The 15,164-nt window shown below is 40.7% G+C and overlaps 1 protein-coding gene across 6 annotated transcripts in view; it reads left to right on the top strand.

Moving 5' to 3' along the window:
* LAMA2 (laminin subunit alpha 2) overlaps positions 1–15,164 on the top strand; it is a 1,231,414-nt gene that overhangs the window by 427,788 nt on the left and 788,462 nt on the right. For all 6 annotated transcript variants that reach the window (XM_075339908.1, XM_075339907.1, XM_075339906.1 and 3 more), the window contains exon 7: positions 11,425–11,542. In XM_075339908.1, coding sequence (XP_075196023.1) covers positions 11,425–11,542 — 118 coding nt within the window. The remainder of the gene's footprint in view (positions 1–11,424; positions 11,543–15,164) is intronic.

Here is a 15,164-nt window from a genome sequence, read left to right as displayed (position 1 = left end):
GTAAATCAATAGAATATAGTATAACACATTAATAATAATTGTTTCTTATTTTAGCACTTTAATACAAGGAAAAATCTCATGCGGTATATTTGTAAAACACCACGCTGTATGTAAAAGGAGAAAAATGTCACATTTGTATCATTCATACAGAATAATGAACAAATATCAATTTAAAAAATAATGATAAGGACTAAATGGAAATATATCACTTCAAAATATAGTGTAACAGTATGTTATGGGCATAGGTTGCAAATAAATTAAATAATAATGCTTGCAATCAAAACCCGGGGTACATAATGCAGCTGTAAGCTGAAGCTATGTTACCCACAGGGCAAAGCAGATCTAAAAATAAACTATATGTTCCACTCAGACTTGTGTTACTTCACACACTATGAGTGTAACGGAACAACAGTATTCTGTGGCGCCCCTGACCTGGTCAGGCACCACTGAGTACTGCACCCATGCTGGAGCAGTACTTCCAGGTAATCCTAAAGGCTGGAATACTGTGTGTACACACAGACACATACCAACCAGGTCTCCCACACCTTGAGAGGGGACCCTTGGGTAGATTCAAGAGAGGGCTTGCCTCCACATCTCATCAAGGGGTGTAATGGAGGGCCTTGGAGCGAAGTTGCAGAGGTAAAAAGGAAAGGAGTGGAGCGAGCCAGTCTGGTAGTGGTGAGCGGCGGTTGCTAGGAGACGCAGATGCTCGCTCACACTAGTCAGACCCTGCACGTGACGTAGCCATTAGCGGGGGAGAACGGTTACCAGTCAGTCAGAAAGATGCTGAGGGAGTCAGTCGGTCGAGTACAGGGACTCCTGGTGACTAGGCACGCAAGGGGAACAGGTCCCTAGAGTAGATGTCCATTTATTGATCTGCTAAACCTGCCAGTGAGGGGAACTACAAGTCCCTCACCAACCATCTAGAGTCCAAGCCTCAGCAGCAACGAGGGGCCCATAAGGGGGATCGAGCCTGGAGCCATCTCACTTGGTCCACACTGCCGGAAAACAGGCCAAAAAGGGGAGAAAACGCAGTAGCGACTTCCCTGGATGAATCCCACGGTACTTCAAGTCAGTGGTTATCCGAAACAAGAAGTGCAAGGAAGGTGAGTTAATGGTTACCCTTAGACTGGCCTAAAGGATACCTGGTTTCACCTGGTGTAATCTTAGCATCGCCCGGGTACCTCACAAAACATCTAAAAGTGAGTAAATAGCAGTTGAAAGACTTTCCGGACTGAGCCTGAGTTATTCTGGGACCTGTTGTTCTACACACCTGAACCCCTGGGGCCAGCCTCACTCACGGGAGGCCACACCATCCGACTGCAGACTCCATTAGCCCCAGACGCTCTTTAAACCTGCAGTGGCGGTCACCCATATCCCTGACCGCAAACCGTGAGTGGCGTCACAATACATATTATACAAAAACTACATACCTGTTGCCTTACCAAATGTACAGAAGAAGACCCTGTGGTATCCCTGAAGGTGGATCGATGTCCCTGGGGCAACTACTGCAGGTGTTTCATCACGGGGCATATGCAAAATAATACTAAGTACAGAAACCTCTGTTGATAGCACAGAGGGATGCTAACCAAATGAAGAGAACGTGAAGAGGTGTGCTTACTACACAATCTGTGTGTCTGCACAGGTAGCCTGTCTGAACAACCGGTTCCTACAGCAGACTAACCCTTTTGCTAAACCCATTTCTGGTTGGTGAATCAAAAGCCCTCTGCTGTGTATACCTAGCTGGTCCACTATCAGCACCAGCCTACTGCAGGCCACGCACGACCTGTCTGCCGTGCCCCTAGGTACTGACAGCTTACTGCTGGTCACCCACACAGACAGACGCAGAACCTATGCCCTAACACTGTCAGGAGGAAGTCCGAAGTAAGAAACCGGGATGTCACAACAGAAACAGAGGAGGATAGGCAGAGATAGGTAATCAGCTGTCCGGAGTCGAGAGACCAAGACACTGAGCACCATGGGAGCCAACAGCACAACTGTAAACAGGAAGTATGACTGGCGGTGTCCTAAGCTAATACGGTCTCTAAAGAAGCAATGCAATCACTGGGAACGAGAAGCATCTGCAAAAGCACCTCCCATGACAGTGTGAAACACAGTGCTATGAAACAACCAGCAGAGCATTCATCCCGCAAAATGCTTTGCACCATAGGCGACATATACCGGCTCTGCAGGAGAGCATGGCAGAACAATACAAAATGTTCTCCGCAATGGAATTGTGACAATTATAAAATGACTACCGTATTTTTCGGATCATAAGACGCACTTTTTTTCCCCCAAATGTTGGGGGAAAGTGGGGGGTGCGTCTTATGGTCTGAATGTGGCTGCGGGGAATGTGGGTGCTGCGGTGGAGCGGGTCATCGGGGGCACGAGCAGGCTGTAGCAGCCTGCCGTGACCACGTGGACCCGCTCATTTAATATGCACGCCCATCCCCCGCCCATCATCCCTCAGCGCTGAAGCCGGCGCTGACAGGTGGGCGGGCTGATGGGCGGGGGATAAACAGCCGGCTCGCATGATCACCCCTGGCAACTACGGCCTGGAGTGATCATGTGCGGCTGTATTCACTGCTCCCCGCGCGTCATCATCAGCGCGGGGAGCAGTGAATCAGTGAGTGTACAGTACTCACTGTTCCCTGCAGCATCGCTCGTCCTTCCGTCTGTGTCAGCGGCAGCGCCGCTGATTGGAGCCGTCCCCATTACCCTGCTGGATCGCGATCATCTCCTGTGTTTGTGCCGGCAGCTGAGTGGAGACTAGCGGCCGCACAGTGATGACGTCATCGCTGTGCGCACATGTCCACACGCAGCGGCCGGGACACTGGCACAGACACAGGAGATGATCGCGATCCAGCAGGGTAATGGGGACGGCTCCAATCAGCGGCGCTGCCGCTGACACAGACGGAAGGACGAGCGATGCTGCAGGGAGTGAGGTAAAGTGAGGTGAGTATGAACGTTTATTTTTTTTATGTGCCACAGGATGCGGCCATACACCAGGATGGGGGCATATTATGAGCCGGATGGGGGCATATTATGAGCCAGATGGGGGCATATTATGAGCAGGATGGGGGCATATTATGAGCAGGATGGGGGCATATTATGAACAGGATGGGGGCATATGATGAGCCGGATGGGGGCATATGATGAGCCAGATGGGGGCATATTATGAGCAGGATGGGGGCATATTATGAGCCAGATGGGGGCATATTATGAGCAGGATAGGGGCATATTATGAGCCGGATGGGGGCATATTATGAGCCGGATGGGGGCATATTATGAGCAGGATGGGGGCATATTATGAGCCGGATGGGGGCATATTATGAGCCGGATGGGGGCATATTATGAGCAGGATGGGGGCATATTATGAGCCGGATGGGGGCATATTATGAGCCAGATGGGGGCATATTATGAGCCGGATGGGGGCATATTATGAGCAGGATGGGGGCATATGATGAGCCGGATGGGGGCATATGATGAGCCAGATGGGGGCATATTATGAGCAGGATGGGGGCATATGATGAGCCGGATGGGGGCATATGATGAGCCAGATGGGGGCATATGATGAGCCAGATGGGGGCATATTATGAGCAGGATGGGGGCATATTATGAGCCGGATGGGGCCATATGCCATGATGGGTTATATAGCAGGATGCGGCCACATGCCAGTATATAGCAGGATGCGGCCATATGGCAGGATTACGGTGTATAGCGGATGAGGGACATATACTGTATATACCAGGCAGGGAGGATCATTACCAGGATGCGGCACCTTAGTAGAGAATTTGGGGACATTACCCCCATAACAGTGTCAGCAGCAGATCCTCGCCCCATGACAGTGTGTCATGACCACATTTTTTGCTTAAAATTTTATTTTCCTATTTTCCTCCTCTAAAACCAGGGTGCGTCTTATAGTCCGGTGCGTCTTATAGTCCGAAAAATACGGTAATTTATTAAAACTAAAAAAAGATATTTCCCACAACCATACACATATATTGAAAAAAAATACACACAAGAGTATGATTGCAACCAGAAAAAGAGTGAATAGATATGAATTATGTTAGCACCTGTATCACATCATGATAATTTATATGTCCCTATAACTAATTGCATACAATTCCAAAACATCCATATTAATTCTAACTAAAACGACCATAGGTCTGCACTAAAAATACACATGAATTTAATTTTCATAGTGCATCTTGAACAAGCATTGTATATCAGAAAGATACATAATTATAAAGTACAACTTCAATCTGAATACTTATTAAATGCTATTCAACCATTATGGGGCCCTTTGAAAGCTGACTAAACTATTAGGTTCAATCCAGTGTACTTAATAATGTTAGACATTAATTTACTTTTAGTTAATTGAATGGGATTTTTTTTTAATTTGGATAATACCCAATTTAAACAAAATGCTTTAGATTTTGCGGTCTGATGTAATTGTGACATAACAAATGGAAATATTGCATTTTTTTGTTTTGAGATTACTCACTGTTAGTGATCCAACTAATTACTATGAATTCCTATTTAAGTGTCATATTTTTCAACAAATAAGCCCCATTTCAAAAGTAAGCCTAGTTGCATACAATATTATAATAGTATCTTGAAATAGGGCTTGGGCAGCTTTTTAGAATATGTACACTGATGAGCGAAAAGGGTAACAATGTTTTGAACTATTGACTTTCTATTTCTCATCACTCACTACAGCTTCAAACATGTCACTACGTTCATTTATAGACAACCATCTTGGCTATCTCATAAATAAATTTGACTTGCAACTATTTAGCATATGATTAATTATAAAAATTCTTGTCATGTCACTGTTACTGTTTTGCTCCTATGGTGGAAAAACGTTTTCTTTTCTTATACTACAAATTACAACCTATTCTCACATTCTCTAAAAGCTCAGTGTGTTATTAGGTTGATTCCCAAGCGAAAGTTCACTGGTTCAATTCAAGGAATTGCCATGCTGAAGACTTCCCAAGGAAGCAGAATCATCCAACTCATATATAGGGGTTTTTCGGGCAAGAAAATTGCAAAACTGCATCATGTGAGTGCCATGAAAGTTGTAAGAATATTAAATTAAGTTTGTCCATCCTTCAAAAGCAATGAAGTATAAATACAGGCAAAAAATAGGAGTCACAAAGTTGGCTCATCACAAGGTCTACCATTTTTAGCATTACAAACACGGCAGTGGAGGTGACTTGTATGCTTTGTAATAGGGAGTTCACAGAGGTCCATGGAACCACCAAGTGACATCCATTACACAAGTCTGGAATGGTGGCCTGAAAGAAGTTGAAGAAGCCTTGACTTCAGTATTTTCATAAGAAGCGTTGGTTCGAGTTTGCAAAAAAGTATCAAGTGGGGATAGTAGATGATTAAAACAGGTGATTTGTAAAGATGAGATTAAAGTCATTAGACAAGGCTCTGATGCAAGTGGGTCTGGAAGAAACAAGGGAAAAATGGGCTAACGGATCGAGAAATTGAAGGAGCTGTCAAGTTTGATGGAAGAAGCCTGATGATATGGGAATGTTTCAAAACCAAAACCATTGTATACTTGACCAGAATTAACGGTAGTTTCAATGCTGAGCTATATGTGAGAATTATACAAGACAAGTGACTTACTATACTCGAGTACTATGAATATGAAAAGGACGACATAGTGTTCGAGCAGGACCTGAAGCAAAGACCTGAAGCATACATTGAGATTGGCGAGGAAATTGTTCAATGATAATTAAATTAAGTAGTAGAGCTGGATTGGCCTCCACAGTCCCTAGATCTCACCCAAATCGAACACTTGTGAGTAGAGTGGAAGAAAAAGCTGTATACATACCCAGGTATGTTGATATCAGATATTTTGTTGAGACATGCTTAAATCTGATTAAGAGCATGCCCAGACGGATTCAGGCAATGAGGAAAGAAAAAGGTGGATTTACTATTTATTAACAAAATAATAAAAATTAAAATTGAGATTTTTAGGAGCAAAACAGTAACAATGCCAAGACATGACAAAAATCTGCATAACTAATCATATGCTAATTAGTTACAAGTCAATGTATGTATAACATAGCCAAGATTATTATCTATAAAATGAGAGTAGTTTCACATTGGAAGTTGTAGTGGCTGCTGAGATATGGAGCTTGCAGGTTAAATGTTCAAAACATTGTTACACTTTTGCTTATGGGTCCCCAATTCCATTCCTCAAGGGCCGCCAACAGTGCATGTTTTCAGAATTTCCTTAGTATTGCACATGTGATAATTTAATCACCTGCACAGTTGATGATTCCAACACCCATGCAATGCTAAGGAAATCCTGAAAACATGCACTGTTGGCGGCCCCGAGGACTGGAGTTGGGGAACCCTGCTTTTGCTCAACAGTGTAACTTTTATTGGTGTTCTTTATCCATTTGTGTTGCTGTAAGCCTCAAAGGTTTCTAGTCAAATGCTGGCTAGTTAATGGAAAATGAATATACACCAATTTCACCGCACATCTCTCTGTGCTGGCGTCAGTGATTGGAACGTGTTAATGGCAAATACAAATTCACCTCCTTACCCCATCTACACTTCTATGCCAGCATCAGTGATTCAATCAGACTATTGTATTTTTGCCGTCGATCGCATTGCAATGCTTAGACTGGCCAGCATCTTTCCTCACCTGAGCATAACAGCGGCGTAGAAACACACACTGACACGCTCTGGTCAGAAGACCTGCCGGCCAGTCTGAGTATTACAATGCCATCCTCAGGCACTAATACGGTAGTCTGACTAAATCACTGAAGCCATCACAGAGGGGTTGGCAGGATTATGGGCAGGGGAAGGGTTTAATATTCATTTGCAATTAACACACATTTCAATCACTGACACCGGCTCAGAGGGATGTGTGGGATTTTGGGGAGGGAAAGGAGGTGAATATTCATTTGCATAAACAGACATTCCAATCACTGATGCTGGTGCAGAGTTGTGGGAGGGGGAAGGGAGTGAATATTAATTTTTCCTTATTGGCTGACCCAATCACTGACACCAATACAAAAATATATGACTTCCCCTGAAAATAAGCCCTAGCGCTTCTTTGGGAGCTAAAAATAATACAAGACCCTGCCTTATTTTTCAGGAAACATGGTAGTACACATACCCCAAGTAGATATTCTCTATTTTTATTTTTTATTTTTTTGCTTGGATATGTAAACAGATTATGTGGATGCAACAGCACAGAGATGGATAACTCAGTATTAACTTAAGCAACAAGTTTTCATTTAGCTAAAACAGATGACTTTGGTGCCTAAAGCACCCGATCACAGAGTAGCACCCGATCACAGAGTAGAGCAGACACTGAATTTAAAATGTTTTGACACATTGTTTGAGATGCTCTATGCATATTTATGTATATTTTTGGTGCATACTTATGGTGCTTTTAAGGTATAATTGATGTGAAAAATGTTCTGTAATGTTATGCATTTAGTAATCGGATGATATACAGTATAGTTGAAATATGCAATACACACTCTAACATAATTCATATCTTTTTTTTCCTTTTCTGTGAGTCCAATTACATTCATGTGACATTTTAATCAATTTATGTCTAAGTTTGTTGGATATTTTATTGGTGATTTTTAATTAAGTGCTTCTCTCTCTCTTTGATATCCAATATTGAAATTCTAAGGCAATTTGTTTTATTTTTGCGGCTCGGTAACATGGGTTGTAACCATTCTCAGTGTGGAGATTATTAAAGGCAGATATGTCCCCACTTTTGAAAACATCTGGATGCTTACTCCAAAGCTTTAAAAAGGAACAATGTAAAAATTAGACTGGTATGTTAAGAGTTAACCTCCCTCCTAGAATTTAGGTATTATGTATACTTAGCCTTGCTCTAGCAGCTGGGCTCCATGGAAATAAACTCTGCACTATAAAAGACAAAAGGTTTTATTGCACTAGAAGACAGCAGGCAGAAAAAGCAACTCAATTGAAAATATTCTCATTTTCATGCTTTTTACTGCTGAAATAAATTTAGGAACACTCCTTTAGAGTGAATGTCTACTTTTTAAAACTATGTCATTTTTAAAATCAGCTTTCTTATTATTTATTTAAGATAGTTAAATTATCAATCTTTTCACTGTCTGTAGCTACTGCAGGATGCTTTCAATGTAGCTTGAGAAATCAATTTACTCAGAATTTGGACTAATTTTAAAGATGAAGAGTGACGTTATCAACTATCAATATTTAATAAATTTGAGCACCACTACTGAAATGTATGTGTAAAAAATTACTAATATCAATGTAACATTGCAGATAATTATAAAATGGCAACTCCTTCACCGTTAAAGTTAAAGTACAAAAATAAACCCCAATATTGTACAATTTATTAAGAAAACTTTTGCAACACATGGCACACTAGCTAATTATACAAATAATAATTGTGCATATTTATACAATTATACAATTGTGCCTATTTAACTTCTGTGTAAGGAGCTGAAGCTAGTTAACTCAAAAAATGGCCATGTATCTTTAACAACCATGAATAAAGCAAAGCTCTGGCAATGTCTAGTAACCATTTTTATGTCGCTGTCAATATGTAACAGTGGTACTTAAATGGAATGTGCACCGATGCTCATACCCAATGGCTCTCATCACTCACGCAATGCAAAAAATGGGACGTTATAGCATCTACTGTACATCCAATGCTGATTGGTGGAAGACAGAGCTAGCGGCCTCTCCTCCACCAATGTTTTTACTGCTATCTGCATCCTGAGAATGCAGATAGTGGTGACCTCAGGCTGGATTGGCATCGCTGGACGGCTATGGTGTGGCCCATGGTCCACTGTTTTCAGGGCATTGGATATCTCGGTCTGTGGGCTGGACTGGAACCTATAGAGGGACAGATGTAGCCTACAGCCCAGCCCGCACTTTGCACAGTCCTGGTGTAAGGGATCAAGTAGTCATATGTTCTAGTAATCCTAATGGGACTATGAATATATGTACAAATAAAAAAGTTTAAATATATATACAGTGCCTACAAGTAGTATTCAACCCCCTGCAGATTTAGCAGGTTTACACATTCGGAATTAACTTGGCATTGTGGCATTTGGACTGTAGATCAGCCTGGAAGTGTGAAATGCACTGCAGCAAAAAAGAATGTTATTTCTTTTTTTTTTATTTTTTTTTAAATTGTGAAAAGTTTATTCAGAGGGTCATTTATTATTCAACCCCTCAAACCACAAGAATTCTGTTTGGTTCCCCTAAAGTATAAAGAAGTATTTCAGGCACAAAGAACAATGAGCTTCACATGTTTGGATTAATTATCTCTTTTTCCAGCCTTTTCTGACTAATTAAGATGCTCCCCAAACTTGTGAACAGCCCTCATACTTGGTCAACATGGGAAAGACAAAGGAGCATTCCAAGGCCATCAGAGGCAAGATCGTGGAGGGTCACAAGGCTGGCAAGGGGTACAAAACCCTTTCCAAGGAGTTGGGCCTACCTGTCTCCACTGTTGGGAGCATCATCCGGAAGTGGAAGGCTTATGGAACTACTATTAGCCTTCCACGGCCTGGACAGCCTTTGAAAGTTTCCTCCCGTGCCGAGGCCAGGCTTGTCTGAAGAGTCAAGGCTAACCCAAGGACAACAAGGAAGGAGCTCCGGGAAGATCTCATGGCAGTGGGGACATTGGTTTCAGTCAATACCATAAGTAACGTACTCCACCGCAATGGTCTCCATTCCAGACGAGCCCGTAAGGTACCTTTACTTTCAAAGCGTCATGTCAAGGCTCGTCTACAGTTTGCTCATGATCACTTGGAGGACTCTGAGACAGACTGGTTCAAGGTTCTCTGGTCTGATGAGACCAAGATCGAGATCTTTGGTGCCAACCACACACGTGACGTTTGGAGACTGGATGGCACTGCATACGACCCCAAGAATACCATCCCTACAGTCAAGCATGGTGGTGGCAGCATCATGCTGTGGGGCTGTTTCTCAGCTAAGGGGCCTTGACATCTGGTCCGCATCCATGGGAAGATTGATAGCACAGCCTACCTGGAGATTTTGGCCAAGAACCTCCGCTCCTCCATCAAGGATCTTAAGATGGGTCGTCATTTCATCTTCCAACAAGACAACGACCCAAAGCACACAGCCAAGAAAACCAAGGCCTGGTTCAAGAGGGAAAAAATCAAGGTTTTGCAGTGGCCTAGTGAGTCTCCTGACTCCCAATTGAAAACTTGTGGATGGAGCTCAAGATTAAAGTCCACATGAGACACCCAAAGAACCTAGATAACTTGGATAAGATCTGCATGGAGGAGTGGGCCAAGATAACTCCAGAGACCTGTGCCGGCCTGATCAGGTCTTATAAAAGACGATTATTAGCTGTAATTGCAAACAAGGGTTATTCCACAAAATATTAAACCTAGGCGTTGAATAATAATTGACCCACACTTTTATGTTGAAAATTTATTAAAATTTAACTGAGCAACATAACTTGTTGGTTTGTAAGACTTATGCATCTGTTAATAAATCCTGCTCTTGTTTGAAGTTTGCAGGCTCTAACTTATTTGCATCTTATCACACCTGCTAAATCTGCAGGGGGTTGAATACTACTTGGAGGCACTGTATATATATATATATATATATATATATATATTTATATATATATGTAAAATGTAGTAATTCAAATCACCTTTGTTTCCTCTATTATATTATTCTTATTGTTATTATTATTATTATTATTATGAATATTATTATTTTATGTCACCTCATCATTAAAAATCTAATCTATCAATATATACAATTAATCCCTTTGTTAACATTGTAAAGTGAAAAAAATGTTCTAAAATTGCATTCTTTTGCTCACCAACCCGACTAAGAAATAAAAAAAGGAGATCAAAATGTGTGAAACCCATAACAAGGCAGTTCACCCCTCAGAAAAAAATACTTCATTAAGCTCCATCAAATGGAAATTAAAAAATATTACTGGTCACAAAGTGGGAATACAAAGCAACATTTTCTTTTTTTGTTGTTGCAAAATTGTTACATTTTTTCATCGGTTAAATTGAAAAAAAATTATGCTATTTTGTTAATTGATCTGACTTGGACAATAATATTTCTATTTTTATTTACATCACAATGAAAACCAAATAAAAAACAAAAATGAGAAATTGAGGAGTTTCATTGTTTTCACTGTTTTATCCCAACTTGATTTTTTCCCCATTTTTCAGACTACTTTATGGTGAAATGAATGATGCCATTTAAAACTACAACTTGTCCTGTAGAGAACAAACCCTCATACATCTATTTTGACAGAAAAAAAAATGTATGGCTGTTGAATGAAGTTGATGGAAACGAATGAGCAAAAATGAACAACTCAATACTCTATAAAGCGTTAAATGTTTGCAATAATTTATCGTGCTTTTTTGTTTTTATGTTAAGAAATCATCCTGTGAATGTGAGCACAATACATGTGGGGCCAGCTGTGACAGTTGCTGTCCTGGGTTTCATCAAAAGCTTTGGCGTGCTGGAACATTTCTCACTAAACATGAATGTGAACGTAAGTGTATAGTACTCATGTTATGTGTTATAATGGAAAAAAACATTCTATTCAATGCATTCAAGGCCTTTTGGCTTTTATTCTTTAAATATTCCCTCCCAGTGGGTTTAGTGTTTATATTCATATTTTATTTATATTAATGGAATGGCACAGATAGACAATAATTCAATACCATAATATAGAAAATATTATCCAAAATTCAATTTACATTAAGTTTTGTATTTTATGCCCAAGTAAAGTTTAAAACAGTTTCAATTCTATGTTGTAAAAATGTAATGAGGTCTTACAAAATTCTCTCCAATTTAGATGCTTAGCTTGGCCATGCCACCAAAAGTGACCACTACTAAGGATGAGAAAACTCAAACGGTAAAGTTTGGGGTTCATACCAGGCGCCAGGAGTCCGGGGCTCAAACTTGAACAGATATAAAAAAGGTCTTTGACAGAGTTTGGAGTTCTGCTTCCTTTTGTATGCTACTAAAGTTTGTTGAAGGGCTGCAGAGCTTCATTGCATGTGGAAGATACCTTTACACTTCAGTGGACAATAAATAGAAAAAAAAAATGACGTGTGGTCTAATGGAAATGCCACTTTTGGGACAGCTGCAAGCTGCTATTTTTAGGCTGGGAAGGGACAAATAACCATGGTCTTTCCTAGCCTGATAATACCAGCTCTGCAGCTGTCTGCTTTACTTGCACTGGTTATCAAAATAGGGGAAAATCCACATTTTTTTATTTATTCCTTAGCCACATTTATTTATAGGGCAATTGTTCTGCTCTTAGCCCCATTTTGATTCCTTTTTTAACCTTCAAGCCCTTACTACAATTTTACAGCATCAAAGTTTGGATCTCCATTGACTTATATGGGGTTTGGGGTCTGGGGTCAAGTTTGGGTAAAGTCCGGGTCCTGAACCAAACTTTTAATTATAGTCTCGTACTTCCATGGGTCCAAACATCCCTAGCTACTACCACTAAAACATAATTCCAGAAAAAAAACATTGATGCTCTCCATGTTGTAGGTATTGGAAATGTAATTTGTTTATCATTATGATGTCTCATTATTACCAAATGTTTGGGGTTTTTTTTTCGAGGATCAAAGAAAAACGTAACAGTGCAACATCTGACTTCTTGCAAGATTTTTATATTCTACTATTAACCTTACTTTCATAGCAAAATTGAATCTGATAAGTAAGATAGCATGTTAGCCATTTACAGTGGGTATGAAAAGTATTCAGACCCCTTTAGATTTTTCACTCTTTGTTTCATTGCAGCCATTTGGTAAATTCAAAAAAGGTCATTTTTTTCCCATTAATGTACACTCTACACCCCATCTTGACAGAAAAAAACAGAGCTGTAGAATTTTTCGCAAATTTATTATACAAGAAAAAACTGAAATATCACATGGTCATAAGTATTCAGACCCTTTGCTCAGACACTCATATTTAAGTCACATGCTGTCCATTTTCTTGTGATCCTCCTTGAGATGGTTCAACTCCTTCATCGGAGTCCAGCTGTGTTTAATTAAACTGATAGGACTTGACTTGGAAAGGCACACACCTGTCTATAAAAGATTTCACAGCTCACAGTGCATGTCAAAGGAACTGCCAAAGGAGCTCAGAGACAGAGTTGTGGCAAGGCACAGATCTGGCCAAGGTTACAAAAGAATTTCTGCAGTACTCAAGGTTTCTAAGAGCACAGTGGCCTCCATAATCCTTAAATGGAAGACGTTTGGGACCACCAGAACTCTTCCTAGACCTGGGCATGAAGCCAAACTGAGCAATTGTGGGAGAATGGAATTCTGCAATTGCGGAAAGCAATTGTGGAATGGTCTTGGTGAGAGAGGTAAACCAGAACCCCAAGATCAATGTGGCTGAGCTCCAGAGATGCAGTAGGGAGATGGGAGAAAATTCCACAAAGTCAACTATCACTGCAGCCCTCCACCAGTCGGACCTTTATGGCAGAGGGGCCATACAGAAGCCTCTCCTCAGTGCAAGACATATGAAAGCCTGCATAGAGTTCGCAAAAAAAAACATGAAGGACTCCAAGACTATGAGAAATATGATTCTCTGGTCTGATGAGATTAAGACAGAACATTTTGGTTATATTTCTAAGCAGCATTGTGTGGCGATAACCAGGCACCACTCATCACCTGCCCAAAAAAATCCCAACAGTAAACAATGGTGGTGGCATCATTCTATGGGGGTGTTTCTCAGCTGCATGGACAGGATGACTGGTTGCAATTGAAGGAAAGATGAATGCAGCCAAGTACAGAGATATCCTGGAAGAAAACCTCTTCCAGACTACCCTGGACCTCAGACTTTGCCAAAGGTTCCCCTTCCAATAAGACAATGACCCTAAGCACACAGCTGAAATAACAAAGGAGTGGCTTCAGACTAACTCTGTGACCATTGTTGACTGGCCCAGCTACAGCCCTAACCTAACCCCAATTGAGCTGTCCACCAACATTCACCATCCAACCTGACGGAAGTGGAGAGGATCTGCAAGGAAAAATGGCAGGGGATCCCTAAATCCAGATGTGAAAAACTTGTTGCATAATTCCCAAGAAAACTCATGGCTGTACTAGCTCAAAAGGGTGCTTCTACTCAATACTGAGCAAAAGGTCTGAATACTTATGACCATGTGATATTTAGTTTTTCTTGTTTAATAAATTTGCAAAAATGTCTACATTTCTGTTTTTTTCTGTCAAAAAAGGGTGCAGAGTATACATTAATGAGAAAAAAAGAACTTTTTTGAATTTACCAAATGGCTGCAATGAAACAGTGAAAAATGTAAAGGGGTCTGAATACTTTCCGTACCCACTGTATTTGTATCTATTAGGGGTTTTGATGGCTAAAAAGATGTTCAGACTACTTTGTTCCTGTCATCTAAATTTTAGAATGGAAAAAACCTCACTAGTATTATGTTTAATAATAGATGTTTATGTATTTCACTAAAACACTTTCTAATAGGATGAGATTTCAGAAAATAAGTTTTCTATTTAGTCTTTTTCATAAGCCCATAAGATCCTTGTATTTCTTGCACTACTACAGATAAAGGGCAAGGTATCAGGACATCATATTGGCCTGTCACCAGCTTTAACCTTCGTTGCTCTATGCCCAGCCCACAGCAAAAGTGAAAAGAGACCAAACACAGTACCTGCCAATGTCCATTGTTGAAAACTTAAAGCAAAGGCACAAAATAAAAGAAATTAAGAAATTCTCGGACAAATTGGAGAATTATCATAGCAAAAAGAGCAATGGTACTTACCTGCCCAGGTTAAAGAAAACTATGCAGTAACAGGATGCATCATACTCCCTTAATAAAGATGGAGGTAACACAGGTGCAAAATACTAATGAGATATTCAGTCAACAACCTACCAATTGATGGAGGAGGTGATTGATCTTCTATTAAAGTTGCATACAAAAATGCCTACATAGGGCACTGTTCACACACATGTAGTAACACTGTGACTGCATTACAGTCTATTAGTGATGCCCATAATACTAGATTAGTTGGGCTGCAAAGCATTATATAAATTCACTTCACTAGGACAGACACCCTAGTTTACAAGGCCAACATTAGTGGTCCCTGCATAAATGCATAAAAATATAACATAGATAAGAATGA

Source organism: Anomaloglossus baeobatrachus, chromosome 3 (genome assembly GCF_048569485.1).
Source record: "Anomaloglossus baeobatrachus isolate aAnoBae1 chromosome 3, aAnoBae1.hap1, whole genome shotgun sequence".
Lineage (NCBI taxonomy): Eukaryota > Metazoa > Chordata > Amphibia > Anura > Aromobatidae > Anomaloglossus > Anomaloglossus baeobatrachus.
This window is presented reverse-complemented; position numbering and strand designations above follow the sequence as displayed.